The following is a 27,633-nucleotide window of genomic DNA, read 5'->3' on the forward strand; positions in this document are numbered from 1 at the left end:
CCTCAGATAGACTCTTATGTGTGGAGGGTGCTCACCGGACACAGACCTAGCCTGCAAGCTGGTGTTCACCTAGTGGTAAAATTCTAAGACCTTCACAGGCTACTTACTGTCCTGACCTGCTCAACACCTACAATGATGACCCCCCTACTCAGGAAATATAACCCACATTTCCAACCTGGGGGGGGGGTGGCTCATCTTCCATTCCATCCCACAGGGACACAGCAGCTGGCGTGGCTTCCACCCCTTGCCGTGGACCCTTACCGATGACTTATCAAGCATGTCCTCAGAAACCCTCCAGAGACGGGCTCTTCACTGCCCCCTGGCCACGCCTCCTGTATCTGCTGTCAGCACAGCATCCCAGCTCCAGGTTGCCCTATAACTCTCCACAGTCCCCATATCCTTCCTTGACACATGCACCCTCTGTCATAGCATCAGCCCGAGTGCGTGAAAATGACAGGCCCAAGGACCCCTGGAGACACCCCCTCAAGGACCCAGAACTCACCAGTCCATGACCCGAATCCTCATTTTTTCACACATAGAGGGAAACTGGAGAAGGAAAGGGAGCCAGGTGAGAACAGAGTTTTAGAAGGAAGCAGGCCACGCACTGAGCAGCAGCCAAGGACATCTGCGGGACTCAGGGACTGAGGAGCGCTGAGTCCCCCCGACGGGCCACTCACCATCGCAGGCAATGTGATAATCTGGTTCCACTGAGGGTTAGCCGTCTTCTCCAGGATCTTGCTGCAGAGCTAGGAGACACAAAGGGTTAGAGTATGGGAACTCTGTGTGGAGGAGCAGTTTTGTGGTGACCGTATGACCCGGAAGCCATCCTCTGCCACGCTGGCTGCTCTAAGAGCTGGGGGGAGACCCCGGGTCTTGGAGCCTGGCATGGCAGGCTCAGAGGCAGGGAGTCTCTGTAGAGACAAGGACCAAAGTAAGACAAGACCCAGAACAGGGTGGCTGGTGCAAATGCCACAGCCCCATTGCCCTAAACCCATAGCTCTGGCTGGAGGCATCCTCAACCCCACCCTCACCTCCCATTAAGGCCAGGTGCCCAGGCCCACACACCCAGCACCCAAGAGAGAAACAGAATTCAGTGGAGATACAAACCCCATAAGCCCCTGGGGAGGCACCACTCACCCAATAAGAACAAGACTCTACATTCAATTCTATGTATAGAGGAAGAAGGGAGGGAGGGAGGGAGAGAGGGAGGGAGGGAAGAAGGAAAAAGGGGAGGGAGGGAGGAAAGAAGGAAGGCTGGAAGGGAGGGAGGGAGCAAGCAGGGAAGGGAGGGAAGGAGGGAAGGAAAACTTGAAGCCACAACTTGCCTCAGACAAATGCTGCCTGAAGGACTAGGTTTGTTGTAAACAAGAAACATCAAGAATGGAAAGAGTTCTGAGCCAGGGGCTGCACATTGGCACCCATGAAGCCCCAGGGCAGCCTGCATCCACAAGTAGGGAAGAAGGCAAAGACTCTGCTTCAAGGGACGGGGAGGTGTCTCAGTGAGTAAATCCTGGCCACTGAAGCATGAAGCCTCGAGTTCTATGCCCAGAGAACCATGTAGAAGCCGGGCGTGGTAGCACATGCTTGGAACCGCAGCTCCTGAAAGGCAGAGGAGGCAGGAGGGTCCTAGGGCTCCCTGGCCAGGCAGTTCTAACCAGTTCCAGGTTCAGTGAGAGACTCTGTCTCAAAAAAACGAAGGTGAACAGCTGGGCGTGGTAGCAGTGCACAGCTTTAATCCCAGCACTCAGGAGGCAGAGGCAGGCAGATCTCTGTGTGTTCTTAGGCCGGTCTGGTCTGCACAGCAAATTCTATGACAAGCCAGAGCTACATAATAGAGACTCTGTCTCAAAATGAAAAAATAAAAATAAGGTGAAGAGTTATTGTAGATGATACCAGCACACACACACACAAGTATATGTGCACACTCACATATTAACGTGACATACAACACATACACAAACACATGCAGAGAGAGAGAGACAGAGAGACAGAGACAGATAGTCACAGACAGTGACAGAGACAGAGAACAAGAACAGTTTAAGAGCCTCGGTCTTGATTACACAGTTTCTGGAAGGCAGGTGAGTCCACCCCTCACAATAGTGACCAGGCCTATAGGCCTGACACATGCTCATCTGGAGTTTTATTAAAGTGCATTATCTCAATAATAAGCATTTGAATTAGATGCAGAACTTTGGGACCCTGGAGGTGAAGGCTTCGGCTCTGCTCCCAAGCATCCAGTTTCAGCCCCTGTTCCTATTTCCCTCCTCCCTGTAGAAAGAGCCCAGCCAAAGGCAGCAGGGCGGGGCAGAAGAGGTTGGCAGAGTAAAGAGGGGGAAGGGAGAAGAGCAGGAAAAGAAGGAGTGACATTTGCAGGAAAGCAGCCACCATCCTTCGGGATCGTGTGAAGGTGCTGGACCGGAGAAGAAAGCCAAAGATCGCCTACTCCCACCTCAGATCTAGAAATGCCTCTCTAGCCAGACACCCACTGTCAGCAAGGCTGCAGGGGAACCACGCTCTTGATTTTGCTGCTGGAGAAAAATGAAATAGTTTGAGTGCTGAGAGGAAGCAGCTGGGAGCTACCAAACTTAGAAACTTCTGTTTCTCTTTACCTGTCAGTCCTGCACCCCCCGCCACCACCCCCACCCCCACCCCACCCCCGGTACTCTCTCCAGAAATACCTGTATGCTCAGAGTGACACTGACTACTGCAGCACGGCTAGAGCTAGCAAGGACCTGGAAGAGGCCAGGTACCCACGGTGAGTGTAGACGGAGAGTTATAAAGAAAGTACAGTCCACCTACAGCGCTTTGCAGCTTCAAAAAGGAGGAGACCCTACACGTACAGACCTGAAACACGCTCCAAGTTGTAGCACAAAGTAGAAAAGCAAGGGCAGAGCAGTGAGCAGCATGCAAACACTTGGACTGGAGTGCTAAAAGCTGAGAACCCGGGACCCCGATCACTGATGCGACAGAAGGAAACTCACTTTCAAGAGAAGATTGTTGAATGGGGACCAGAGCAGAGAGAGATGATAGATAGATAGATAGATAGATAGATAGATAGATAGATAGATGATAGATAGATCATGTGTAGTAGATACAGGCAGTATCTAATCTAAAAATAAATGTAAATGTTAAATAAAAGTGAAAGAAATCTCTCTAACATACACAGCGTCAGGCCCTGCCGACACAGCTTCTTGCCTCTGCCTCTATCAAGAAAGTCTATGACCTCTGACTAACAACCCTAGTTCTAGACACTTTTCTATGGAAAGCAGAACATGCACAAAGATTTCTGTGTGCTGACCGAGTTAGAAAGAAAAAAAGCTGAAACTGCATCCATCCATGCAACAGGACACACATCGCTGCGTGTTCATCTCATGGAGCGGCAAGCTGGGCCGGGAAGTGCCTGAGAAAATGGTACAAGCTGTCCCCGGGGCCTCACAGAGAACTGATTCTCGTTACTCGTGGCACCTACGGAGTCACGCTGAGCAAGAAAGTAGCTCTCCCCTCAAACGCCTGCCACCAAGTCTATCAAGGAAAGGCCCCATGTATAACACGAGAGCTGAGTGCTACTCCACCCTTCACCCAGCTTTCGGTCACAGGACTGTGAAAGGGGAAGTGAGAGCCACAGAGAGAACAAACCAGAAAGGTTTGCCTGAGGCACATGGACACTTTTTTTTCCCCCTCTCTGATCTTTTGTCATATTCTTTAAATTTTACAATAAACGGGTTTCATTCTTGGATCCAGAAAAAAGTCTAAAGCATCTGTCCTGCCCTGAAGTATGTATGCCCCTTTCCTTGTCCCACACGCGATGTACACACGTACATCAGCCCCTTCTGTAACTCCGCCCACTGTGTAGTTGGCTATATGTTGGATAACAGTGCCCCCAAGCGTCCACAGGCAAAAATGCAGAAGCATCTAAGTGCGGCAGGGAAGACACTGGCAAAGTCCAGGCTCTCCAGATATTAAGTAGGTATAAAGAGAAGATTAAAATAAAACAAAAATAAAAACATAGCTCTAGAGCCAGAGATGGGGGCGAGCAGAATGGGGTGAAGGTGGGAGGGAGGCTGGAGTGAGGGTCAGAGAAGACAGGAAAGCCTAAGGACCGCAGAAGCAGCTGGCTGCTCCTCTCTGCCAGCGGCTCCTCAGCCCCGACCCTTCTCAAGCTTTATCTAAGCTCCCAAGTAACCCTATCCCCCACACACACCCCCCACCCAGACACGAGGACTCTAGAAAAATCTCCAAGGCCAGATAAGAGCATCAGAGAAGGGAGGGCCCAAAGCACTGACAGGTGCTGGTGGGACGCAGGGCTCAGCCTGGGCTCCCAGGCAAGTAGGTGACCTGAAGGTGACATGGTGACGCCACTACTGACTCACACTAGGAAGCTTCCAGCTGACATGATTTCCCGCCTCCTCCCGCCCCCCCTGCAGCTGTCAACAGGGAAGTCGAATCCTTAGCCTTGGAGCACAAATGTCCAGGAAAACTTTGATCCCCTCCTGCCTTCACGCATCCTGTCGCTCGGGAGGCCAACTCGAAAGCAGCTTACACAGAATCCAAGCCCAAGCTAACAGCTGCCGAGAACCAGTAAGGATCTGTAGAGAATGTTGCCACCTCTGAGGGATCAAGCCAGCAAACTGAGCGAGGGACTGGGCCCCAAGTCTCTGTGTTAGGCTCTGTGAATTTGGGGGGTGGGGGCGGTGACACAGAGGCTCCCACCACCAACAGGTCAGGAGCAGGCTAACACAGTAGCTCAGTTAGTGGAGTGCTTGCCTGGCACACATGAGGCCAATCCCAAGCACCCCACAGACCTAGAACTCCAGGAGTTGGAGGCAGGAGGATCAAACGTTCAAAGTCATCCTCATCTTCAAAGTTCATCCTCACTAAAGCAAGTTCGAGGCCAGCCAAACCCAACCCTCACTGAGGAGGCGCTTCTGTGCGGCAGATGGGAGACCGGTACAGAAAACCACAACCAATCAAAAGGCAGAGCTGTGGTGTCCAGTCCCAACCCAGGCATCTGCGACAGAACTTCTAGGGCTCAGAGAGCATCAAAGAAGAGGTAGTGGAAAAATCGTAGAAGCCAGAATAGGGATTTTGCTGTGAGACTGTGTCCCCCAGGCATGTCGGAAGCTACACCCATGAAGTCTCACCAATATGGCTGTCTACACACAACCTAGATGAGGGCGACACCAATGGGCATGCTAACATGGAGGGGAGCCCATGACAGCTCAGACAGTCTTCCCCAGGAAAAACCATGCTGAGTGGAGACCTAAAACAGAGGCCATGAATTTGAAAGAGGGGGTTGAGGGGAGGTTTTTTGGCGGGGGGGGGGGGGCAGAAAAGAAAAGGAAGAAATTATGTAACCATACTGTAATCTAAAAAAAAAATTTTTTTAAGTATTTCTTTAAGTCTGAAGAGAACTGGGGAGATGGCTCAGAGGGAAAAGAGCTCTCTAAACAATTGTAAGAACCTGAGTTCAAATCCCAGGCATCCACGTGAAAAGCTAGGTATGGTTGCAAGCGCCTACAACCCTGCAGGACAGAAGCAGGAGGATCACTGGGCTCGACGGCTGACAGCCTAGCTCCAGCCTCAGTAAGAGATCTTGTGTCCAGGGTAGAAAGCAGGACACCCAACATCTTCCTCCTGCCTCTGTGCTTGTGTAGGGCCACACCACAACAACCAACCAACACACACACACACACACACACACACACACACACACACACAGTCATTCATACACATTGGAAAATTTTTAATTTTAAAAATTTAAATAAAATAGAGGGCTAGAAATGAGAAAGTGGGTCCTGGGTAACCCCAAGTACTGGCTTATTCGGGTAGAGGTCAGTGGAGTCCTTGCAGCTAGGCAGCAGGAGCCTGGGTGTGGCCATGGCTACAGGAGAGACCTGTGACACATATGAGAAAACACTGGGGCTGTGGGGTGTGGGACAGAAATCAACAGAGACAGATACCCCTACTGAAGATAGGGATGAGCAAGTGACAACCTTGGGTAACAACTAAACCTCTCTCCCTCTCTCCCTCCCCCTCTCTCTCTCTCTCTCTCTCTCTCTCCCTCTCTCTCTCTCTCTCTCTCTCTCCTCTCTCCCTTCTGTCACAACTGTTTAAAATAATTATTGTGCTTCCTCACACTTTGAAGAAAAGAGTTTCCCTGTCTTGACAGATGGATGGAAAAGAGAATGTGGTGCGTATACACTGGAGTTCTATGCAGCTTTAAAGAAAATGAAATTACGGCACTCAAAGGGAAATGGGTGTAACTGGACGCCACTATAAGGTGAAATAAGGCAGGCTCGCTCAGAAGGACAAACAATTCATTTATTTCTTTAAAGTTTCAAATAAGTGTGTGTGTATGTGTGTGTGTGTGCACGCATGTGCATATGTGTGCACATGCATGTGTGCATATGTGTGCACATGCATGTGTGCATATGTGCGTGCGTGCGTGTGTAAAAAGTTGGAAGCCAAAAAGATGACTCAGAGCATAAAGACACTTGTTCAATCCTCAAGCAACAGTGGAAAAAGACAGCCAACTCCACAAAGACGTCCTCTGACCTCACACACACACACACCATGACATGCCTGCCCCCATAAACACACATTATGCGCACAAATCATATTTTTTTTTTGTTATGGGCCAGCAGGATGGCTCAGCAGGTAAAAGTGCCAAGCCTGGCAGACAGGCTGAGTTCAATCCCTGGGAAAGGAGGAGAGAACCATCTCCCACAAGTTATCCTGTGACCTCCACAATGTACACTGTGGCTGTACCCCCATCTCAGCAACACACACACAGAAATAAATGAGTTTATTTTTTTAAGTTTCTGTCTTGATGCATTTCACCTCTTGCCCCCACACTATTGCTTAATATTTCCACATACTGCTCCCCTGCCCGCCCCCCTCCTCTCTGTCCAGTCACAACTACTTTCAGCCTGGACATCTCGGTATACCTGCCCGTTTTCAGGAGTAGCATCCCAGCGAGCCAACCTGGCCTGGTATGTTGCTTCGAGAGGCCCGTCTATGTGCACCTCTGCCAGGGGTGCCCTGCTCCGTCTGGAACCGCTACCCCATGGCCTTCTGCCACCCGCAAGCCCCCTGATGCCTGCTCCTCACCATTTTGCCGGCAAAGCTGACTTCCACAAAGGGGTCCACCAAGTTCTTCTTGTTGCTGTCAAAGCCAAAGATCTGCTTGACGTTGTCCATCACAGCATCGTCCACTGGGGAAGGGACATGCCTGTCACTGCTTGCCACACGGGATGTTCCCCATGATACACTGCTCACTGCCTCTCTGCTGCCCACTCCAGAACCAAATGCCCTGTGTCATACCCATCTCTGGCCTCCTGCTAACCCCTGCAGACCCCACCGTCCCCCGGCACATCCTCCTCTGCCAGCCTCTGTCCCCCGCCACACACAACCATCCCCGTGTCTCCAGGCAGTGACATACTGTGGTCCCTCAGGAGGGAGTCAGCTCAGGAGTCGCCGCCCCTCCCCCGAACACTCACATCTGTCACCGCCCCCTCACACCCAGAGCTTCAGAGCCTGTCCACGTGTGGTGAACGCCTGTAGGGCTAATTCAAACTCCACGCCAGTAAGAGCAGCAAGCAATCCTGAAAACGGTGGAGGTGCTCTGGGAGCATGCCCTTAACACCATGGCCACAATGATCCGCCAGTAGGTCACCCCATGGGCCAACCTTGCTTTAAATAGAAAAGAACAGAGGCCCAGCATGTAGTCTAAGTTTTCCCATTTCCTTATGCCACCAGACCAGGCTCGGGAAAGCTGGAGTAGAGCCATGAGGCCGTTATTGCTCTCAAGGCTCCTCCGTCTGCCTAAGTCCACCTATATGTGTTGCTTTCCATTAAAACCTGTTTGCTCTTCTGAGGGTGGCACTCACTGTGGAGTTTTGCATGGGGCTCTGGGGTCAAACCTAACACCACCAGGGCAGGGTGTAAAATAAAGGCTTGCAACATCAGCCAGACAGCAGAAGATGGGTACCACTGGCAACACTACCAGACTCTAGGGGAGGAAATCGGGGGCGGGGCAAAAGATCAGGGGGTGGTCCCTAGGAACAGAAGCACGGAGAAAGGGTTCAGGCCTCTTTTCCCAGACAGACAGGAGCTTCTTGTAGGCCTCCAGAAGGGGGCGCCACACTCACTCTGTGGTAAGTCCTCAGCCCGGAAGAGCTTCAGGCAGAAGTGAGCTCCACGAAGCGCCACGCCGGTGGGCCTAAGCAGGTTACCTTCAATGTCCTCCTTGTCTTCGGAAGGGTCTTTCTTGTCAAGCTATGAAGGAAACATGCAGGATTCTTCATCAGCGGCATCGTGAGCTCCTCTTGCACCCGCTGCCCCTTGGTCCTTCTCTTGGCTTAACTCTCAACAGAGTAGCGGGGACAAAGACACACACATACTTCCTAGCTGCATGGAGGACCATCTCCAACAGTAACAACTATAGCTGGCGCACAGCAGGCATCCCAGCCAACCAACCTGACCCTTAGCACCCTCTTTCCCTTAGCACCCCCCATCCCATCCCGCCATTAAAAAGCAACATAGGCCAGCCTGGTCTACAAAGCAAGTCTGGGACAGCCAAGACTACACAGAGAAACCCTGTCTCAAAAAACAAAAAATAAAAAATAAAAATATAATAATAATAATAATAATAATAATAATAATAATAATAATAATAATAAAAAGAGCAACATAGTAGTTGCAGGGGTCTAAGCTAAACACTTTATCTTTGGAGCTATGTGTTCACTCACACAAGTACTGACCCAGTGACTTCAGAGTCAGCAACGTTGCTGAAAGGTGAGAGGCACCTCAGGTAAGGGAGAGTGAGGTTCTGCTCCATCGAGAGCTCACCCCTTGCAAAAAGATCATGCATCTTTGCAAAGGAAGGGAGTAATGCTGTGTAATGGTGAGCACAGCGCCTAACACCAGAGGGACACACAGGGCAGCCTGTGGCTTCTTCGGGCAGGTGGGCAGTGGAGGCCCAGGAGAGGGTGAGGTCAGGCTGCTCCAGCAGGCCACTCCTTAGCAAGCTAGCCCAAAGAGCTGTAGCCTGTTGCTTCCTCAGCCTGCTCCCCACACGGAACCCCACTTCGGCATCTGCAGCAAAACACCTGATCCCAGCACACTCAAGAGGGTGCGGCTCCCCTAATTCCATGTGCTTGCAGCAAGAGAGTGCGAGGAAGGCAAAGGAGGGCCTCCTAGAAGCTGAGGGGGGGAGGGGGGGAGAGGAGGGGGGTGCTGGCTGTGTGGCTCCAGGGAAGGAGAAAGAAACAAGGGAAATGATGGCTGAATAGGTGGGTGAGAAAAGTACAAGCCGTTTACAACGAAGAGAGCGAGAGAGCCTGTGGCACTTATTAATGTGGGGTGCACGTCTGTGAGTGTCTCCAGACCAACCCATCTACTGTAGCTCCACCTTCAGCAACCTTCAAGTGGCTAAGCTGTCCTCCACGCATCTCCCTTCACCCCTCCCTCCCTCCCTTCCTCAGTCTCAAGACACTGAGACCACTTCACCTCTCACCACTCCTGACCTGCCCCCCCCCCTCCTGGCTTATAGCTAAGGAGAGCTTTCACAAAATTGGCTTAACCTCAAGCATCCTTCCCCCCTAACGTGGTCTTCCATGTGTGCTACCAGGAGGTGGTGGCCCACGCCTTTAATGCCAGCACTTGGAAGGCAGAGGCAGGTGGGTCTCTGTGAATTTGAGGCAAGGCCAGTCTACAGAGTGAGTTTCAGGACAGCCAAGGCTACACCAAGAAACCCTGTCTCAAAAACAAACAAACAACAGCAACAATAACAAAAATTCTTTCTTTTGCAAGGAAGGACAGAGAGTGCAGCCCTGCCATCCCAGCAGTAGAATTTCAGATGGTTTGCTTGTTGTTTATATTTTCTGTGTGTTATGCAGTTCTCATGACTACCATGTACCCCTTTCAGACAAGGAAAAAAAAATCAAGTTAAGTATTTCTATACTGTGAGACAGATACTTACAGGAGCTTCATCCCCAGGCCCTAGCACACACAGGCTAGCTTTGAGGTAGCCTCTGGCCCCTGCAGAGAAGTCTTCAGGGTCAGAGAGTAGCAGCCACTTCCGGAGATAAGCGTGTCCTGCAGGAGACAGTGGAAGGTCCAGTCTGCAGACAGGCAGGAGCTTAGGGTGGACCATTAAGGGTAAGACAGAGGACCTGACTACCAGGCAGAAGACCTGGGCTTCACACCCCATGGATGTGTGAGGCCAAGAGCTGCCCATAGGATGCACACCATGGTTCTTAGGCAGAGCCAGAGTTCCTGGAGTAAGAAAGACTGGCAGTCACAGGATCCATGATTGCTGATATTGGACAACCCAAAAGTACTTTGAACATTTGTGTGTCAGAGAAGAGAAGCGTTACCAGAAACTTCTACTAGAGGTGGTAAAAGCCAAACTCAGGCCCATTCTTCCACTTCCTTGGTAAATAACAGACCCGAGCAAGGAAAAGCACTGGACTCATAAAGTGACTCTGAAGGAGCCCAGCCTCCAGCTACCCTGGCCATACCTTCCAGAATAATCCTCCTTGAAGAAGCCACCAGCGCACAGTGCCTGGAGGCTTGCTTTGCACAAGAAAACCCCACCTTCCCTTCCAGGTATAGACCCCACCCTAGGTTCTAAAGCACCAGGAAGAAAAGGGAGTCCCCCAAATGAGTGCCCCCAAGCAGCTTCTAGAACCAGAATGTCCGGATTTGGCCAAGGGAAGAAGAACTCACGGGGCTCTCTGTACACGGCACCCACATCCATCTGAAACAGAGATGAGACACAGTCAAACAACAGAGTTTTGGTTTCCTGAGTCCCCTCCGCTACTTTGCAGAGGATTGCTGTCTCTGTATGCCAGCTTGTGTATGTTTCTTCATCCCCCGATAAATGCCTTGCTTCCACTGCTAGAATAAATAAATGCAAAACAAAACAGACATATAAAGAAGTAAAACACAGCCTACACAGAAGCAAAACACCCATATACATAAAACAAATAAGTCTTTGACAGACTAAGAAATCTATCCAAGGAGTTGAGTTGGATGGATAGCCACATAATGCCATTTAATATACTTTAAAGATTTATTTGTGTTTAATATATGTGTATGTGTGTTTTGCTTCATGTCTGCCTGTGCACCACATATGTGCCTTATGCCTGAGGAGCTCAGAAGAAGCTATCAGATCCTCTGGAACTTTATGGATGGTGGTGAGCTGCCATGTTGATGCTGGGAACTAAACCTGGGTCTTCTGCAAGAGCAGCAAGTGCTCTTAAGCACTGAGCCATCTCTCCCACCCCAATTTTACAGTCTGTAAGGTCTGTTAAAGCCACCCTGGAGTCTCCAGGACTCAGTACTTTAGAAGTGGACTATCCATTGTCCACTTCTGGCCTTTGGGAAAAGTAATCAGGCTAGAGCAGGCTTCCTGACCTGGGTGCGTTTCAGAACTCCACTCCAGACCCACAGGGAAGATGAGGACCGGGGAGGAGAGGACCACATCATATGATATGGCACTCTGGATGAGAATGGCCCCATAGGCACATATGTTTGAATACTTGGTCCCCAGTTGTTGGAACTGGTTGGGAAGGATTAGGAGGTGTGGCTTTGTTGGAGGAGGTGTGTCACTGGAGGTGGGATTTGAAGTTTCAAAAGCCCGGGCCATTCCATGTTAGTGCTCTCTGTCTCGTGCTTGTGAATCAGATGTAAGTTCTCAGGGACTGCCCCAGCACCATGCTGGCCTTGTCTGCTGCCATGATCCCCACCATGATGGTCATGGACCAGCCCTCTGGAACTGTGAGTCCCAAATTAGTTGCCTTGGTCATGATGTCTTATCACAGCAATAAAAATAAAAGTAACTAAAACATGCACCCTTCCAGGGTGCAGGGATGAGGGTGGGGGCTTTAAAGGGGGGGGATTAATCCACTCTGGTGGAGATGAGGGTATGTTTACTCCCTCTCTTTCTGTCATGCCCTGACCTCAGAAAAATGGAAGTGTATAAGCACTTTCTCCAGCTGTGGGGTGCCATTCAAGAACCCAGAGACATGTGGGAGCCTGACCTCAGAGGGTACCAAGCTCCAGGGTGCCAAGCAAGAGGCCAAAGTTTTGGGTTTTTTCTGTGAATAAAAAAAAAAAAAAAAACCACAGACTTCGATGCCCACAGCAATTACCACAGGAGCCTAGGAGGGACACTGGGCTGAGGTAATGGGGTATGTGGGCTCCACCCACCTGACTTCCTTCTGTCTTTCCAGTTCCAGAGACTGCCTATGACACACATCCCCTCCTGGTAGACTTGCGTATTCAATAATAAAAAGTGAGGCCAGACATGGTGGCTCGCTCCTCTGCACTTCCTGGAGGCTGAGGCTGCAGGAGCACCATAAGTTTGAGGCCAGCCTGAACTATGAGAACTCTGACTGAAATAAAATACTCCGTGTTTTACTTCTCCACCTCTGGTGAACGGTTTTGTGAGTTGGGAGATTTTTCTGGGGTTTTTAGGGAGATGGATTGATACTACATTCTCCCAGCACAGCCTGCCCCTGAAGGGGAAGTGAGAACCAGCTGCTTCCAAGTTAAAGAACAATTACCCGGAACTCGCCAAGGAGGGCATCTGTCCTAAGGGAGCGTGAGTCCACCACCTGCAAGGAAAGATCATCTTCCTGTGAGAATGCAGTTGTGGCCGGGTCCCTCCCAGACAACAAGAGGCAGCAGCTGGCACTATCTCCATCCCAGAGATGGTGTTGAGCCATGTCTCAGCTCTCAGAACCCTGACTGTGCCAGCGTGATCCCCACCTCACAAATGAAGGGACAAACCCACAGGGAAATCAGGGCGCATGTGCAGAACCACATGGGCACACAGCAGGGGTGGACCCGAACAGCCAGCGCACACCCCTTGCCAGCCGCATGCAGGAATCTGAGGCCACAGCACAGACAGAGAAAGCAAGCCAAAAGCCAGGCTCTTCAGGGGCATGCTCTTCAACCCATCTCTCTCACGCACATACATACACAGGCTTACAGGCACAACGGCAACGCGTCTGTGGATATCGCATCACACCGTTGCCGGCTGCCATGCACACCCACAGCCCATGAAGAACACCTGAGGCCTACCGTGATGAAGATTGGCTCATCAAACAGCTCTGAGGGAGAGTCAAATACATTGAAGAAAAGAGTCTGTTGATACAGAATGGGGAAGAGAAAAAGAATCAGGCGTCTCTGACCCTCGGGCTAGGCAGAGGGGCGTGGCCACCCACTAATGTTCAAGCCTGAGTTGAGGAGCCTGGTGGAGCTCAGCAGCTCAGTGCCAAGGTATAGGGACCTAACAGGCCCGGCTGTCCCATCTCTGTCTCACAGAGGCTAGCGTTTCCAGGACAAGGTTTCTGGGATTGTGGGGAACAGGGCTCTCCAGATCTGTGATCATCTACACTGGTCTTGGCTCACACACTCAAGGTTGGCACCACAGGAGGGCCCTCTTGGATGCATGCCCTGGAATCTGCTCTCCTGAGAGTCATTCTCAAGGGCCACCCATGCCTGGTGCCCGGGGTCGCTCACCTCATTGAAGAGTGGGCTATTTCCCTTCTGGATGCGAGTCCGCTTGGTCTGCCCAGCAGCTGTGACCTTGACCACAGGCTTGATGTTCACCCCAGGCAACTGGCGTCCCTCTATCACCTGGACTCTAATCTGAAAGCCAGGAGAAGGGATTAAGCACAAAGAAGTGAGAAAGGAAGCCATTGCTTGGCCTCAAGAGGCAGAAACCTCAGGACTAGCTCACTGACAACTTCAGAAAGAACTACCAAAAGATACTAGAAAGAGCGCTTACAAAAACAACCAATTTCCTACTCAGCTCCCCCTTGCATCTAGAAAATTCCAGAGCTTTCCAAGAAGAGCTGGGTCACCTGCATAGCACCTCCAGGGAGAAGGACAAAGCCAGCCCTGCCTTCCTTTAAAACAGACATCATCATCGGAGACCCTATTAATACACACCCTGCTATTGTTATTTTTCTAAATAGGTCACTCTGTCGCTAGACTGGCCTGGTACTCACTATGTAGCCCAGGCTGGCCTCAAACTTGGGGTAGTCTTTCTTCCTCCACTGCTGGACACAGATCCTCAGCCTCAGGCAGCTGACTCAGCACCTCTGAGTAGGGACAGAGGTCTGCTTTTCTAAGGACCTTGGCGGGGCATGAGAGCCATGCAGACCTAATCCCGGCACTTTGGAAGCAGAGCTGGGGCATCAGCTCACTATCATCTGCAGCTATACAGGGTTAGAGGCCAGCCTGAGTAACAGGAGATGGTGTCTCAAAACAAAACAAGACCAACGAGATGATAGAAGAGAATGAGCAGAAAGTCATCCTCCAGTCTCCATACACGTGCTGTGACACACACAAGTGCATACACGCGGACACATCATATATGAATATAAATGTAATTTTTTTTTAAATTTTTAAACAGTGGGCCTGCGAGATGACTCCATGGGAAAAGGCACTTGCTGCCAAGTCTGAAAATCCAGGATCCATCCACAGGGTTGGACCAACTCCCACAAGTTTTCCTCTGACCTCCAGTGGAGGTCACAGTGGCACTTGTATGCTTTCCCCTAACATACAGAATAAATAAACAAACAAACAAACAAACAAATAATCACTGATATTTTTTTTTGGAAAAGCTCAGAGGACACTGAGCTGCTGATGCTGCTGGAGCCACTGGTGCATGCACTCCCTGAAGAGCAGGGAGCCAGCCAGCCCTAGGACAAAGCCCAGCTATCAAAACAAAGGAGACAGGCTAACTTATTCATCCTTTGTTCACACGTCAAACTCCTTGGGACTTGGCAGAGGTATGCTTTGACCCCCCACCAAAATACAAACTCCCAGGTCAGCTGCCAGGGTCCAGGGCAGCCTAACGTCTTCATGGGAGGCCTCTGGAATTCCAGCACGTTGCCCAGAGACTAGACAACCCAGCCAGGCACAGAACACTATTAACCGCTGAGGAACTAAAGGAGACAGGGACCACAGAGGCCCCCCCACTGTCACCTGAAAGTCCTGTGGCTTGTCAGACAGCAGCTTCCTGGGTGGGGCTGAGCTTCTCTTCCTTTTAGCCCCTGGGTGGTGTGGAGGAGGATGGGAAGGTGGCTTCTTGGGTGTGGTCGGTCCCACCGGGCCTGCAGCACCACTCTGATCCAGGAATGGCTCGGCTTCATCTCCAGTCAGCCCCTGGTCCTCGATGTCTTCCTCCCCTCCTGTGTCTGTGGGGATACAGGCCCCTCATGAGCACCATGTCCCTCAGAGGGAGGACCAAGGAGCATGCATGCTGTGATACTGCACCCTAAGCCTGCCCTCCTGTCCCCAAGATGGATGAAGTCAAGGAAGAGCAGCTGCCACAGGTGGCCCTTGAAAAGAGTCAGTAGTCAGTTAGTCAGCAGGAAGAAGACAGGATGGCCCTCACCCACCCACCCCGGCCCTGAGATCAGGCCCTTCTAGACGCCTCTCCAGATGAGACAGTTACAGGTGATGGGATCTGGTTGAGTCTCACCCGTGGGGGCTGGCCAGGTCTTCCCAGAGTATCGTGTGTCCATGGTGCTGTCACTGAGCAGGGACCAAGTCTCAGCCCGGCTCTGTCCCCCACCTGGCATGCAGCAGGGCATAGCCCAAGTGAGGGAGGGGCAGGAAGGAGCTGGGATGAGCAAAGCCCATCCTTCCGAATCCCCACCCTCACTTTTGGTATGCTCACCCACCCAGCCTGAGTACCACTGTCAGAAATGGCTGGCCCTTCTCATTGCCAATGAGGCAGAGCTGGGAGCCTCCTCTGGTTGGTCACACTCAGAGCATCGGGGAACCTGTCCTCCATCTGCATCCCCACCCCACCCCCACTTCCACCCCCAGAAACAGCTCTTTTCCTCCCTGAGCCTAGCCCAACTATTTCTCTCTCCAGTTCAGCATTCCCAGCCCAGTGATCTCCAGGCTTGGATAGACTAAGTCTTCCCTCCGTCTCCCGTCTCCCCAGAGTCCCACACAGGGCTGTCCAACAAAGCAGGAGGGCAAAGGCTTCTCAAGCTTTTATAACTTGCTTCTGCTCCCCCCAACCCCCGTGCCACCCCACAACCCCATCCCCTACCCCCACCACCCTGGCACCAGAAGATAAACTCTAGAATCGTCCCCTTAAGCAAATGCACTGCCCTGTCTCAAGCTGCTTCCTACCAGACTAGCCCAGCAGTCAGGCTAGCTCTTCCGGGGCACCACCTTCTTGGCCTGCACATTTACTTAACAAGCCCAGCAGAGGCTGGAGGCAGGCATAGGACATGGCTGACTCACACAGACTGCTCACTTCTCGTTCGAGCATCCCTGTACCCAGAATGACCAACCCAAAGCCACACCGCTACTCAGTGTCAAAGGCAAGATGGAAACTCCTGTTCCTCAACTTTGGCTCAAGGCTCTTTGTGGGGTGGGGGTGGCATGAGTAGCTCTTTAATTACATTGTATAGTTACATTGTATCACTGCTGCAGGGAAGCTCTAGGTCTCACATCACACTTCTTGGCAGAGCTGTGCAGCGGAGAGTACAGGCTAGACCCTGCCTTTCCCAGACATCTTAGATTTGAGGAGCCTCTTTAGGGACCCATCTCCTGTTTCTTCTTTTCCACCCTCCCACAACCTGTCTCCATAGCAGCCATCTCCTAACCCCAGGATTGAGGAGACATGCTGGCTGTCTTTCTGGGGACCTTGCCCTCTCAGGCGGTGAGTGGGTTCCTCACCAGCAGCCAGGTCCATGTCAGGCAGCGTCGGGGAGGGCGCCAGAGAAGCGGGTGGTGGGAACAAGGGAACAGCTCCAGGGGGTGGCGTGTAGGACACCTGCAGGACCAGAGAGGCCTAGGAGAGATGAGTTAGCAACAGGTAAATATAAAGGAGAAACAACATCCTCCCTTCAGCATCCTTTCTAGGCCCCCTATCCCTCTCCAAGGTCAGGGCTTCCTATCCCTCTCCAAGGTCAGGGCTTCCGGAGGCTGGAGTGACACCATCCAGGGAGGAGGTGAAGTGTGCTTACAACCTGTAAGCACAGCCAGGCAGTTACGGATGCATCATCTTGGGTCTGGTTCCCCGATTCAGGAGCCATGTGACACTGGACAAGTTGCTGTAACCTCACTGAGGCTCAGTTTCCTCCCTTGTAAGAAGAGGGTTGCCATGGCAACAAGTCTCATGAGTTTGAAATTGAGTGAGGGATCCCACCTCTCCTACAGGATTTGTCCAGCTCTGGGAAGAAGCCCCTCAACTTTTTTGCTCACCACCGAGCCCCCACCCCACACACGTTCTACTCCAGCTGCAGCTCATACTTGAGACACCTGTGGGTGCGGCTCCCCTAACCCTCTTCTCTCCTGGAAGCCCTGCCCCTACCACATCATCAGACAAAGAAGAGACAATGCTCTCGCCTTTCAGGGGGCCAGGGAAGGCTGCCTGGGGTCACCTCCTCCCTGGCAATTCCATTTTCCAGAGAGGCGGCTCGGAGCCCAGGAGAAACCAGAGGCTCGGGGCCTCCTGCCTAAAAGCCATTAGAGACCTGGCTGAGTCTATCCCAGAGCCAGAAGAAGCCTTTGTGGAAAAGCTTAAGTAAGCAGGGCACTGTGGCAATCCCAGCACTTGGGAGGCAGAGAGGCAAGCAGATTGCTGTGAGTTTGAGAGGAGTCCAGGACAGCCAAGGCTACACAGAGATACCTTGTTTCTGTGTAAAAAAAAAAAAAAAAAAAAAAAAAAAAAAAAAGCTTAAGTAAAAGCAGGGTGTGGGGGGTAGACACCTGAAATTCCAGGACTTGGGAGGTGGACCTGCTGGAGAACCAGGAATTCAAGGCCATCCACAGCTACTTAAGGAGCTCAAGCCCAGTCGGTACATAGAAAATGTATCCCTCACCTCCTTACCCACCCCAGACCCAAATAACAAGAGCTCTATTTAAGAGAGCACAGAACCTCTTGTGAAGGACTCCATCATCTAGGACACAAAGCAGGCCTTGGGGGGGGGGGAGGATTTTGTTGATTAGGTTAATTCAGATGCAAAAACACATGCTGAAAGTGGATGGCCCCTCCATTCAATAAAATTGGGTCCAAGGGGGGGTGGTGGGGGAAACTAGCTGAGCCCAATAGTCATCCATCCCAGCCTCCTAGTTATTGATTTGGTGTGACCAGCAGCTTCACGCTACTACAGCCTTGACGTCCTTGCTATGAGGGACTGCACCTTTAACTGTGAGCTCAAGTAAACCCTCTCACCCTCAGAGTATTTTTGTTACAGCACCAGAAAAAGAAACTAAGATCGCCCCAGGAGGAAAAGCGATGTAACAGGAGTTGTGGGGGTCCTTCCAGCCTCCTTCCCATGTGGATACAATTCCCTCTTTCTAAGATTTAGTCACTTTTATTTTATATGTACAGCTGCGTGTGTGTGTATGTGTGTGTGTGTGTGTGTGTGCATGTGTGTGTTCAGTGCCCACAGAGAATAGTTGTGAGCTGCCATGTGGGTGCTGGGAATCGAACCCAGGTACCCTGGACGTGCAGACAGAGCTCTTAGCCACTCTGGAGCCATCTCTCTCCAGCCCCTCCACCTCCCTCTTTCAGACAAGCAGCTGGCTCGGTGTTCGCAAGTATTTGCCATGGTTTTGGCAAATCCTTTACAAGAGTGTACTAACATACTCTTCATCTGAGTGACTGGACATAATAGCGGAGCATCAGTAGTGAGGTAGACACTCAGACTCCTGTGTCAAACCCTGCCCTGAGGCTGAGAAGCTGCCAGGCCCCGCTGTATCCATATCTCAGGCTTGCATCCTTCAGACTGGGGACCAGGGAGGGGGAAAACAGACTAACAAAGGCAGGACAGGCAACAGGTCAGGCTCAGAACACTGAGGAAGGAGGCCAAGAGGTAACTGGCACCCTCTTAATCCCCCTGTCAAGGCTTTGCTGTAACCCTGTATGGTTGGAAGCTACCACCAGGTGTCGCCACTTGAGCAGTGAGTGTTAATATGGGTCAGCTGGTAATTTAACGGGAACCAACTCCTTAGGTCCCAATGCCCTCCCCGCTACAGTTGAAGAACCACTTGGGTGAGCTTGGGCACCTGAGTATTTCACAGCTGGTTATCTTTCCCCTAATTCAACAAAAACCAAATTGGGCTATTTGGAGAATTCACTAACTGTACAAGGTAAGTCTAGAAGCATCTCTTTGCTCCAGGAAAGTCTCAATAAATTACAGAAGCACAACCAAGGGACAAGAAGGAGCTGGAGAAATAGCTCAGGGGTTAAGAGCCCTTGCCGGTTCTTCCAGGGGACTAAGGTCCAGGTAAGGTCCCAATAGCATGCATGAAGCATTAGGGTCAATCCCCAGTATCACATAAGCCAGGCATGGTGGCACATGCCTAGCTAGCCACACCATTGGTGGGGTGTAGACAGGCAAACCCCTGAAGCTGGTTAGTCAGCCAGCCACATCCGTGATCACCAGGCTTAGTGAGAGACTCTGCCTCAAAATACCGGGTGGGGTGTGAAGTGGGGAGATATTTCAACCTCAGCCTCTGGCCTCCATCGGTGCACGCAGATACATACGAACAGGTACATACAATACACACACACACTCAGAGAGAGAGAGAGAGAGAGAGAGAGAGAGAGAGAGAGAGAGAGAGAGAGAGTCTATGAAGGCTAACAGTCTGCAGCCTCACAGACTTCACCGGAACGAAGTACATCCCGATCTCAGCAGTGGCCCTGTGCATCCTGTCATGTAGGCCGACCCAAAATTCTAGTGAACAGGATGCAAGAACCCTGCAGTGTATATTTAGACCACTAAAAATAACAGGAGGCCAGCAAGGAGGACTGGGAAGGGGCTGTATGAACCAGGAGAACATGGGAAAGCTAGGGGAGGGGCTAGACAAACAAGAGAGGAAAAGGAAGGGGTCCTGCCTGGCTCCAGGGGGACAGGGGGAGCTGTCTGCCTCCCTCCCTCCCTCCCTCCCCTGGTGATCTGTGACCCAGATGACTCAGATATTCCCCATCTGGAGAATGGGGTTGGCAATGAAGAAGGGCAGTCTGCCAGACGGACAAAGGAAGCCAGTCAAGGCTGACTAGAACACAGGACAGGAGGTGACCGTGTGGGCTAGAGTTGGGGTGCGGAGGGCTTCACTGAGCCCGGCAGATCCCGACCGTGAGTCTCTTCTGGCAACCTAAGCTACAGCCAGGGAGAGCCAGGCTTGGCTTTTCAGGAGCTGGCCCCTGACCTAAGGCACAGGGACGGGTCCAGGTGGCCTCAGACAGAAAGAAGCTGGCCATGAGCAAAGGAGTCCGGGCATTTACCCCCGTGGGTTGCTGCTTAGTGTCCAGAAGAGGTGCGTTGAAGCTGGCAGACAGGCTGGGGGTGGCAAGGACCTCCTGGAGTGGGATCTTGGCTTCCCCCAGGAACCTGAGAAGACAAAGAAGGCCAGTGGTGAGACCTGGCCTAATGGGCCTGCCTCTTCTCCCACCTCCCCCACAGCCGAGGGAGAACCCATCTACCCAGGGCGGCCAGTCCACTGGGCCTCTGCTAGGACTTCCCCCGTACCCACGGTACCCATGAGGGCCATGTACCCATGTAAAATGGTTTCCATGGTACCATCCTAGGGAAACCAGACTCTTGAAGAAAACACTTAGGTAGATGAGAGAGAGCAGAGACCGCAAGCCTGGAATACACGAGATATTGTCTTTAAAAGGTCAAAGACAGTGAAGAGCTTGAGAGATGGATGGCTCAGCGATTAAGAGCCCTGGTTGCTCTTCCAGAGGACCTCAGTTCAATTCCGAGCACCCACACAGAGGTTTACAACTGTCTGAAACTGCAGCTCCAGAGTGTCCAGTGCCCCCTCTGGCCTCCGAGGGTCCAGGCATGCAAGTGGTACACAACCATGAATGTAAGCAAAGTATACATACAAATAAAATTTACAGCCGGGCGTGGTGGCGCACGCCTTTAATCCCAGCACTCAGAAGGCAGAGGCAGGCGGTTCGAGGCCAGCCTGGTCTACAAAGTGAGTCCAGGATGGCCAAGGCTACACAGAGAAACCCTGTCTCGAAAAACCAAAAAAAAAAAACAAAAAAAAAAACAAAAAAACAAAATAAAATAAAATTTACAAATATATGTTAAAATAAATAAATAAGTAGGAGCAACCAAGTCGCTTGGTAGACAAACAGAATGAAATATGCGTACATGGAGAATATTATTCAGTGTTAAGGAATTCCTGACATTTCTCCTGGGACAAGGCTTGGGACAGCTGGGCTGGAGCTCTGTGGTAGAGCACTTGCCGTGCATCTGTGAGGCTACTAGGTTCAATCCCCAGGACTGTGCAAAAATAATAAAAAGAATTCATATTGAAGACACAGAAGGACAAATGCCATCTGACCTCTCGCACACAAAGAACCTAGTCAGATTCACAAGCACAGAACATAGAACGCCGGTTACCAGGAGCTGGGAGGGAGGAAAGGGGGAAATATTACTTAACAGGTTCAGGTTTCTGCATGGAAGAGGGAAAAGATCTACAGAGGAATCTGTGCGTTTTTAAAGATTTCTAGAATGCAGTGTTCCTCCTGAAAATGACACCACCGTTGACGTCCAGACTCCACACATATATGCACACATGGGCATGCTCATCCTCCACACACGCACATTAAAATTAATTAATTATCTAAAAATGACTAAATAATGTATAAACTTGTATAAATAAATAATTCCTAAATTCCATGGCAGTAAAATACATGTATTTGGGCCCTCTTGGGGCAGGTGGTTCTCAATCACCTTACAGTTATCCTTGCTAGAAAGATAATAAACAGTGTGTGTGTGTGTGTGTGTGTGTGTGTGTGTGTGTAAGTGTGTGTTTGTGTGCTTGTGTGTATATTTGTATCTTTGCATGTTTGTTTGTGTATGTGCTTAAGTGTGTGTGTTTATGTGTGCAGGTTTATTTGTGTGCATGTGTTAATGAGTACGTGTGAATTTTGTTCATGTGTACTTTGTGTGTTTCTGTTTGTGTGTATGGGTACATGTCTGCAGGTGTTTATGTGTGTACATATGTGTTGCATTCAAAGGACAGGGTGTTGTTGGTCCTCCCCTCCCACACATTTGAGGCAAGGTCTTGTCACTGTTTTTCTGCTCCATGCTCCATGCCAACTGTCCTTCATGCTCCTGGGAATTCTCTTGCCTCTCCCTCTGTGTCCCTGTGGGAGTGCTGGGATCACAGATGCTCAAAATAAGCACCCAGCTTTTACATGGGTGCTGAGGATTTGAACTTGGGTCCTCACTTACACAGCACATGCTTTCACCTCTGAGCCAGCGCCCCAGCCCTTCTCTTACAAGTCTCTTTATTTTGTTTTTTTTTGAGACAGGGTTTCACTGTGTAGCCCTGGCTTCCCTCGAACGTACTCTGTAGACCAGGCTGGCCTCAAATGCACAGAGATCTGCCCGCCTCTGTCTCCCAAGTTCTGGCATTAAAGGTGTGCATTGCCACAGCTGGCTTTGAATTTATTTCTTTAAAGAAAGCATATAAAGGAGGAGTTCCAGGGCTCTAAAGTCCCACGAAGGTCAAGCTTTCTAGAATGTGGGCTATCTATGCCCTGGCATCTGCAGGAAGCTTTGCACTACAGTTCCCAAGCAAGGGCTTTCGGTAGGTGTAGCCTAAGGACAATCATGGGAGCAGCGCTTGTCCCCAGTATGGTGACCAGAGTGTGCCCAGAACAGGGGTCCCTGTGATGTAAGTGTTCAGAAACACTCTGTTTTTTTTTTAGGGGAATCATGGGCGGCAGACCAGAGTGACTTGATGAAGTAAGTAGACACGCAATCCACCCCAGTGACTTTCCAGATGTGGGCAGTGTCTACAACTGAGGCTTCTGGTGTTCGCAACGGAAGGACGGGGCCTAACAGCAGAACAAAAACAACAGACAGAGTCCAAACATCTCAGTGTGGCTGAAAGCTGGTCTTAGGAGACCTGACCTCTGAGGCCCAGAGTAAAGGTGAGCCACCTGAGCCTGGCTTGCTGGCAGAGCCCTCCCAGACAGGCAGGGAGAATTCCCGGAAGTGGGGGGAGGAACAATGGCAGGAAATGCAGAAGGAAGTCCCGGCTCCACCTCTGCCAGCCCTAACCCTTCCGGCTGCCCCCAGAGCTGGCTAGGAATGGCTGTTATTTCCTCCCCGATACCTCTTTGGGGGCAGCTGAATGTGGCCTTGGCGCCTCCGTAGGTGCTAGGGCCAGTCCTTCCAAGGTGCTAGGTTGTCCTATATCCCAACGAAGAAAGACTGGAGGCTACCTGTCCAAAGACCCGAGGGAAAGGCTATGGTGACAAGTTTGGAAGAGTCAGAGAGACAGAGCCGAGGGACCACGGCTCAGGAAGGAGGGGCAGGTGGCAGAGGTTTATTGAGTTGGGTTTGATGAGGTCTGAGGTGAAAACCACGGATTCACCCATTCAATATTTCCTTTGCATAATACATAGGAAAGAGAGCATTGAAGCCCCTCCCTAAATTTCCTTCCCTTGTGACTTTACTCAGGGCCCAAACCCTGATCTGTCTCACCTGAAGAGAGACACAAAAGTACAAGCTCTAGGGCCAGCTGTCTACTGAGCACCAACCAATCTGGCAGGTGCCCTGTGACGTCATCAAGAGTCCAGTGCGTCATGGAGGGACCAGGGCTGTGGGAGCCAGCAGGGTATGTGCAGAGCCTACGAGGTCAGAAGCAGCCCGGTGGGCCTCGCCCCACCTAACACCACAGGCCTTCCTAGCTTCCTCCTCTGCTCATTTCTCTTGGCCCTGTTGTTTCAGAGCCGCTGGAATGTGGGGACAGACGAGTGGGGCCTGAAAGAGACTCTGACGTCCCAGAGAAGCAGAAGACAAGAACGGGCAGAGCAGCGGGGGGAGCAGCTGCAGATTGGCAGGACACAAAGTCCCCCCCCCCAAGGAAAAAGGAGTTAATTCCCTAATTCACCCATGACAGTTGGTGCCCTGTGAGAGAGTGGGGGCCTGCAGACCCAAGGCTTGAGCAGTATGTGTGAAGGCAGGACCTGAGGGGGCGGTGCCTGCTTATGCTAATGAATATAAAAAAATGGAAACAATTTGGCTGAAGAACATTGCGTCTTGCTACATCGTTGTTTGCAAGAACAAAGCACAAGAGCGCCGTCCACCACCCAAGACTGTGCAGATGCTGCACAGCGCAGCTGCGCTACAAAATCTTGCTATAAAATAATGCATCTCTACGGGAAGTTCTCAAGACCCACGGTCAAGTGCAAAAGCAAAGCCCATAAAAGAGTTAGAACATACTACCCACTGCATGAGAAAAGGGAAACTCGGACGCTAGCTTTGTAGTTGAGCAATACGAGCTCTGGAATCCCAAAGGGAAATTTTTAAAAAGCCAGGCGTGCTTTAATCCCAGCACTCAGGAGGCAGAGGCAGGTGGATGGCTGTGAGTTCAAGGCCAGCCTGGTCTACAAAGCGAGTCCAGGACAGGCCCTGTCTCAAAAGGAAAAAAAAAAGAGCTCTGGAATCATCTACACTAAGCGAAGACCAGTGGGAGTGAAAAATCAGGACCGCCTCTATGGAGAACCATATGGAAGCCCCCCAAAAAACTAAAACTGATCTGCCACAAGAGCCACTCATCAGGTTTCCAGGTGTATACCCCCGAAGAAATGCCAGTGTGTAAAGGACACACTTGCGTGTACTTGTTTACAGCAGCTAAGGGTGGAATCCACCTAAGTGGCCCATCCATAGGTGAATGGATCATTAAACATAATATAAACATATATACAATCTGGGACAGCAATGAAATATTACTCAGCCATGAAAAAGACTAACCGGTCATGTTAGCAAAACGGATGCACATAGGGAGAGCTGCGTTAAATGAAGTAGATGCAGACAAAGTTTGCATATCTCCACTCATATGTGGGTGCTCAAACAGTTGGCAGTGGGAGGCTGGAGAGATGACTGGGCAGTTAAGAATGCTTGCTGCTTTTGCAGAGGACCTAGGTTCGGTTCTCAGCCCCCACGTGGTGGTTAACAACTGTCCATAACTCCAGCTGCAGCGGCTGTGGTGCCCTCTTTTAGTCTTCATAGGCTTTCTACATACGAAGTGCACATACACACACATGCAGGCAAAATACTCACACAGCTAAAATAATTTTTAAGCTGATTACGGGACTGAGGAGAGGCTCAGAGGGTGAAGTGCTTGCCTCGCGTGCTAGAAGGCCTAGGTTTGATCTCAAACACCATACAAAGTAGATACGGTGGTAGCGACCCATAGTTTCATCACTTGAGAAGCTGAGGAAGGGGAATTTGGAATTCAAGGTCATCCTTGGCTACACAGTGACTTTGAGGCCAGTCTGGTCTACATGAGACCGTTACCAAAAAATAGAAAAGAAAAGAAAAGAAAAGAAAAAAAATGGCCGGAATGTATAAAAGTGATTACGAGTAATATGACCGGGGGTGGGGGGGGTGGGGGGAGGGGTCGGGGGGGTGGGGGGGAGGGGTGGGGGGTGGGGGGGGAGGGGGAGGGGGAGGGGGGAGGTGGCAGGCAGGATACTAGGTACTTAAACACAAATGGATGCAATATACCCTAGTGTCCATAGCACAGTAAGAGCTCTGGAAGAAAGGGGCTTGAGGGCTGCAAATACAAAGGCATGATACGGAGATGGCACTGTTCGCCGCCCCAGTGTGGTCAGAGAATACTGTATATACAAATGCTCACACTGGACCCTGAAAAAGTGTAATTATCCGTCAGTCGTGGGACCGGTACAGCTCATTAACTTGGTCTAAACAAAACATTTAGTCCCAAGCTGCATTCCTCATTCATGCTTTTGTTTTCTGGTGATTTTTGTTTTGCTTTGCTTATTAGAGATAAGGTCTTATCACATAGTGCAAATGGCCCTTGAACTCATGAGTCATGAGTGCTGATATCACAGGTACAAGCCCCGCACGCCCGGTGCTTTGCTGTATTCCTGATGCTCCAACATCCTGGGCCTTGTTGACCTGGAGACACTGACCTTCCCAGAGTAGCCGGTCCCTAGAGACAGCAATGGAAAATCCCCAGCAGGCAGGCCAGGCCCTGGAGCACAGCTAGCCGGGTAAAGTCTGCTTCCGTTTCCCCCACCCTACTTGCCCTTTCACTGCCCTCCGCACACTCTCATTTACCAAATGGCTTTGAGGCTCCTGTTAGGTCTTGGCCTCTGAAGGGGGGGATGAGAAGGATGAATGCCAAAAGTCCGTGCAGGCTAGGCTGGGAAGATGGCTCAGTCGGTGAAGTGATTGCTGCCCAGACATAAGGAACTGCGTTTGATCCTCAGGATCTGTGTAAGAAACCAAGCATGACAGCACTCCCCAAGTGCCAGAGTGGTGCAGCTTGATGGACAGCCAGTGCAGCCCGTATGAGGGTACCCAGGTCAGTAAAAGACCCTGTCTCAAGGAACAAGCTGAAACGTGCCTAAGGATTAATACCCAAAATTAGCCTCAGATTTACACCAGCCCTCCTGACACAGGGGGACTGTGGCCTAGCAGTGGGAGAAGTCAGCAGAACAGCCCAGCCAAGGAATGGCTTCTTCCCCTTCCAGAATGTCCTCCACGGTAGAGATGAGACAAGGAACCAAAGGACCAGAGCCAGGGTGAGCTCTGGGGAAAGCCCTGCTGGACAAAGCACGGTGTGCCCATGGGATCAGTGTGTGGTGCTCAGAACTGACTGCCCACTGTGACCTCAGCCGCCTGCATAGGAGAGCTCCCAGGGGACTGGGGAGGGAGGCTGGGGGGGGGAGGGGAGGGGCCGGGTGGAAGGAGTGCTGGTGATCATTTCCATGGTTCCCGAACATGGCTTTAACTTCAAGAGGAAGAATACACAGCAAAACACAGCAGGAAATCAGCACCAAGCCAGGCCATGGAGAGCCACATACCCTGAGAGACACCCGTGTCCCCAGAGCCTAAGACAAACACAGCATCTCAGCAGCATATGGTGATCTAATCCCGGGAAAACATAGGCTGATTTCCAAAGAAGGGGAGATGGAGATCAGGTTTAACTCCAGGCACCCACCCCGAGGCTCACAGCCATCAGTAATGCCAGTGCCAGCATTACTTACGCCCTCTTCTGCCTCTGTGGGCATCAATCAGACCCACGGATGGCACAGAGATAAATATGTAGACAAGCACCCAGACACATACAGCATATACATATCTTATTTTAAAATGTTTACATCAACATAAATTGTCATAAAAGATAATGACGGTGAGATTAAAGAAAAGTAAGATCGCTCTTTTGGGTCTTGGCTCCAAGATGACCAAAAAAAAAAAAAAATTGGAGAAACAATGGTCGTGCTAAAAAAGGTCACGGCCACGTGCAGCCAATTCCCTGTATGAGCAGCGCACAGTGCGTGCCCAAGGACAAGGCCTTTAAGAAGTTCATCGGCCAGAACACTGTAGAGACCGCTGCTGTCAGGGACATCTCCGAAGCCAGTGTCCTTGACGCTTATGTGCTTCCCAAGCTCTGTGTCAAGCTGCATGACTGCGTGAGCTGTGCCATTCATAGCTGGGTGGTCAGGAGTCGATCCTATGACGCCGTGAAGCCAGGAAGAACCGAGCACCCCCACCAAGGGTCTAGACCTGCTGGTGCTGCACCACAACCTCCACCAAAGCCCATGTAAAGACAGAAGGACGGAAGAAAAAATAC

The 27,633-nt window shown here is 51.1% G+C and overlaps 1 protein-coding gene and 1 pseudogene across 23 annotated transcripts in view; one reads left to right on the forward strand and one right to left on the reverse strand.

The window, feature by feature from the left end:
• Nucleotides 1-27,633, reverse strand: part of DYSF (dysferlin) — a 200,235-nt gene that overhangs the window by 131,023 nt on the left and 41,579 nt on the right. For 13 of the 22 annotated variants that reach the window (XM_084766036.1, XM_084766046.1, XM_084766027.1 and 10 more), the window contains exons 4-16: nucleotides 20,282-20,387; nucleotides 16,723-16,837; nucleotides 15,506-15,598; nucleotides 15,007-15,218; nucleotides 13,534-13,662; nucleotides 13,093-13,155; nucleotides 12,573-12,623; nucleotides 10,732-10,762; nucleotides 9,983-10,098; nucleotides 8,151-8,277; nucleotides 7,111-7,214; nucleotides 678-746; nucleotides 503-546 (exon numbers count right to left, since the gene is read on the reverse strand). In XM_084766036.1, the coding sequence (XP_084622162.1) occupies nucleotides 503-546; nucleotides 678-746; nucleotides 7,111-7,214; nucleotides 8,151-8,277; nucleotides 9,983-10,098; nucleotides 10,732-10,762; nucleotides 12,573-12,623; nucleotides 13,093-13,155; nucleotides 13,534-13,662; nucleotides 15,007-15,218; nucleotides 15,506-15,598; nucleotides 16,723-16,837; nucleotides 20,282-20,387 (1,260 nt within the window). The remainder of the gene's footprint in view (nucleotides 1-502; nucleotides 547-677; nucleotides 747-7,110; nucleotides 7,215-8,150; nucleotides 8,278-9,982; nucleotides 10,099-10,731; nucleotides 10,763-12,572; nucleotides 12,624-13,092; nucleotides 13,156-13,533; nucleotides 13,663-15,006; nucleotides 15,219-15,505; nucleotides 15,599-16,722; nucleotides 16,838-20,281; nucleotides 20,388-27,633) is intronic. The other 9 variants (XM_084766029.1, XM_084766033.1, XM_084766035.1 and 6 more) reach the window with 1 other exon arrangement.
• LOC311588796 (small ribosomal subunit protein eS26-like) lies at nucleotides 26,348-27,607 on the forward strand (annotated as a pseudogene). The gene is made up of 2 exons: nucleotides 26,348-26,361; nucleotides 27,268-27,607. The product of its transcript is annotated as a small ribosomal subunit protein eS26-like (transcript).

Source organism: Acomys minous, assembly GCF_964271855.1.
Source record: "Acomys minous genome assembly, chromosome: 17".
NCBI classification, from domain to species: Eukaryota; Metazoa; Chordata; class Mammalia; order Rodentia; family Muridae; genus Acomys; species Acomys minous.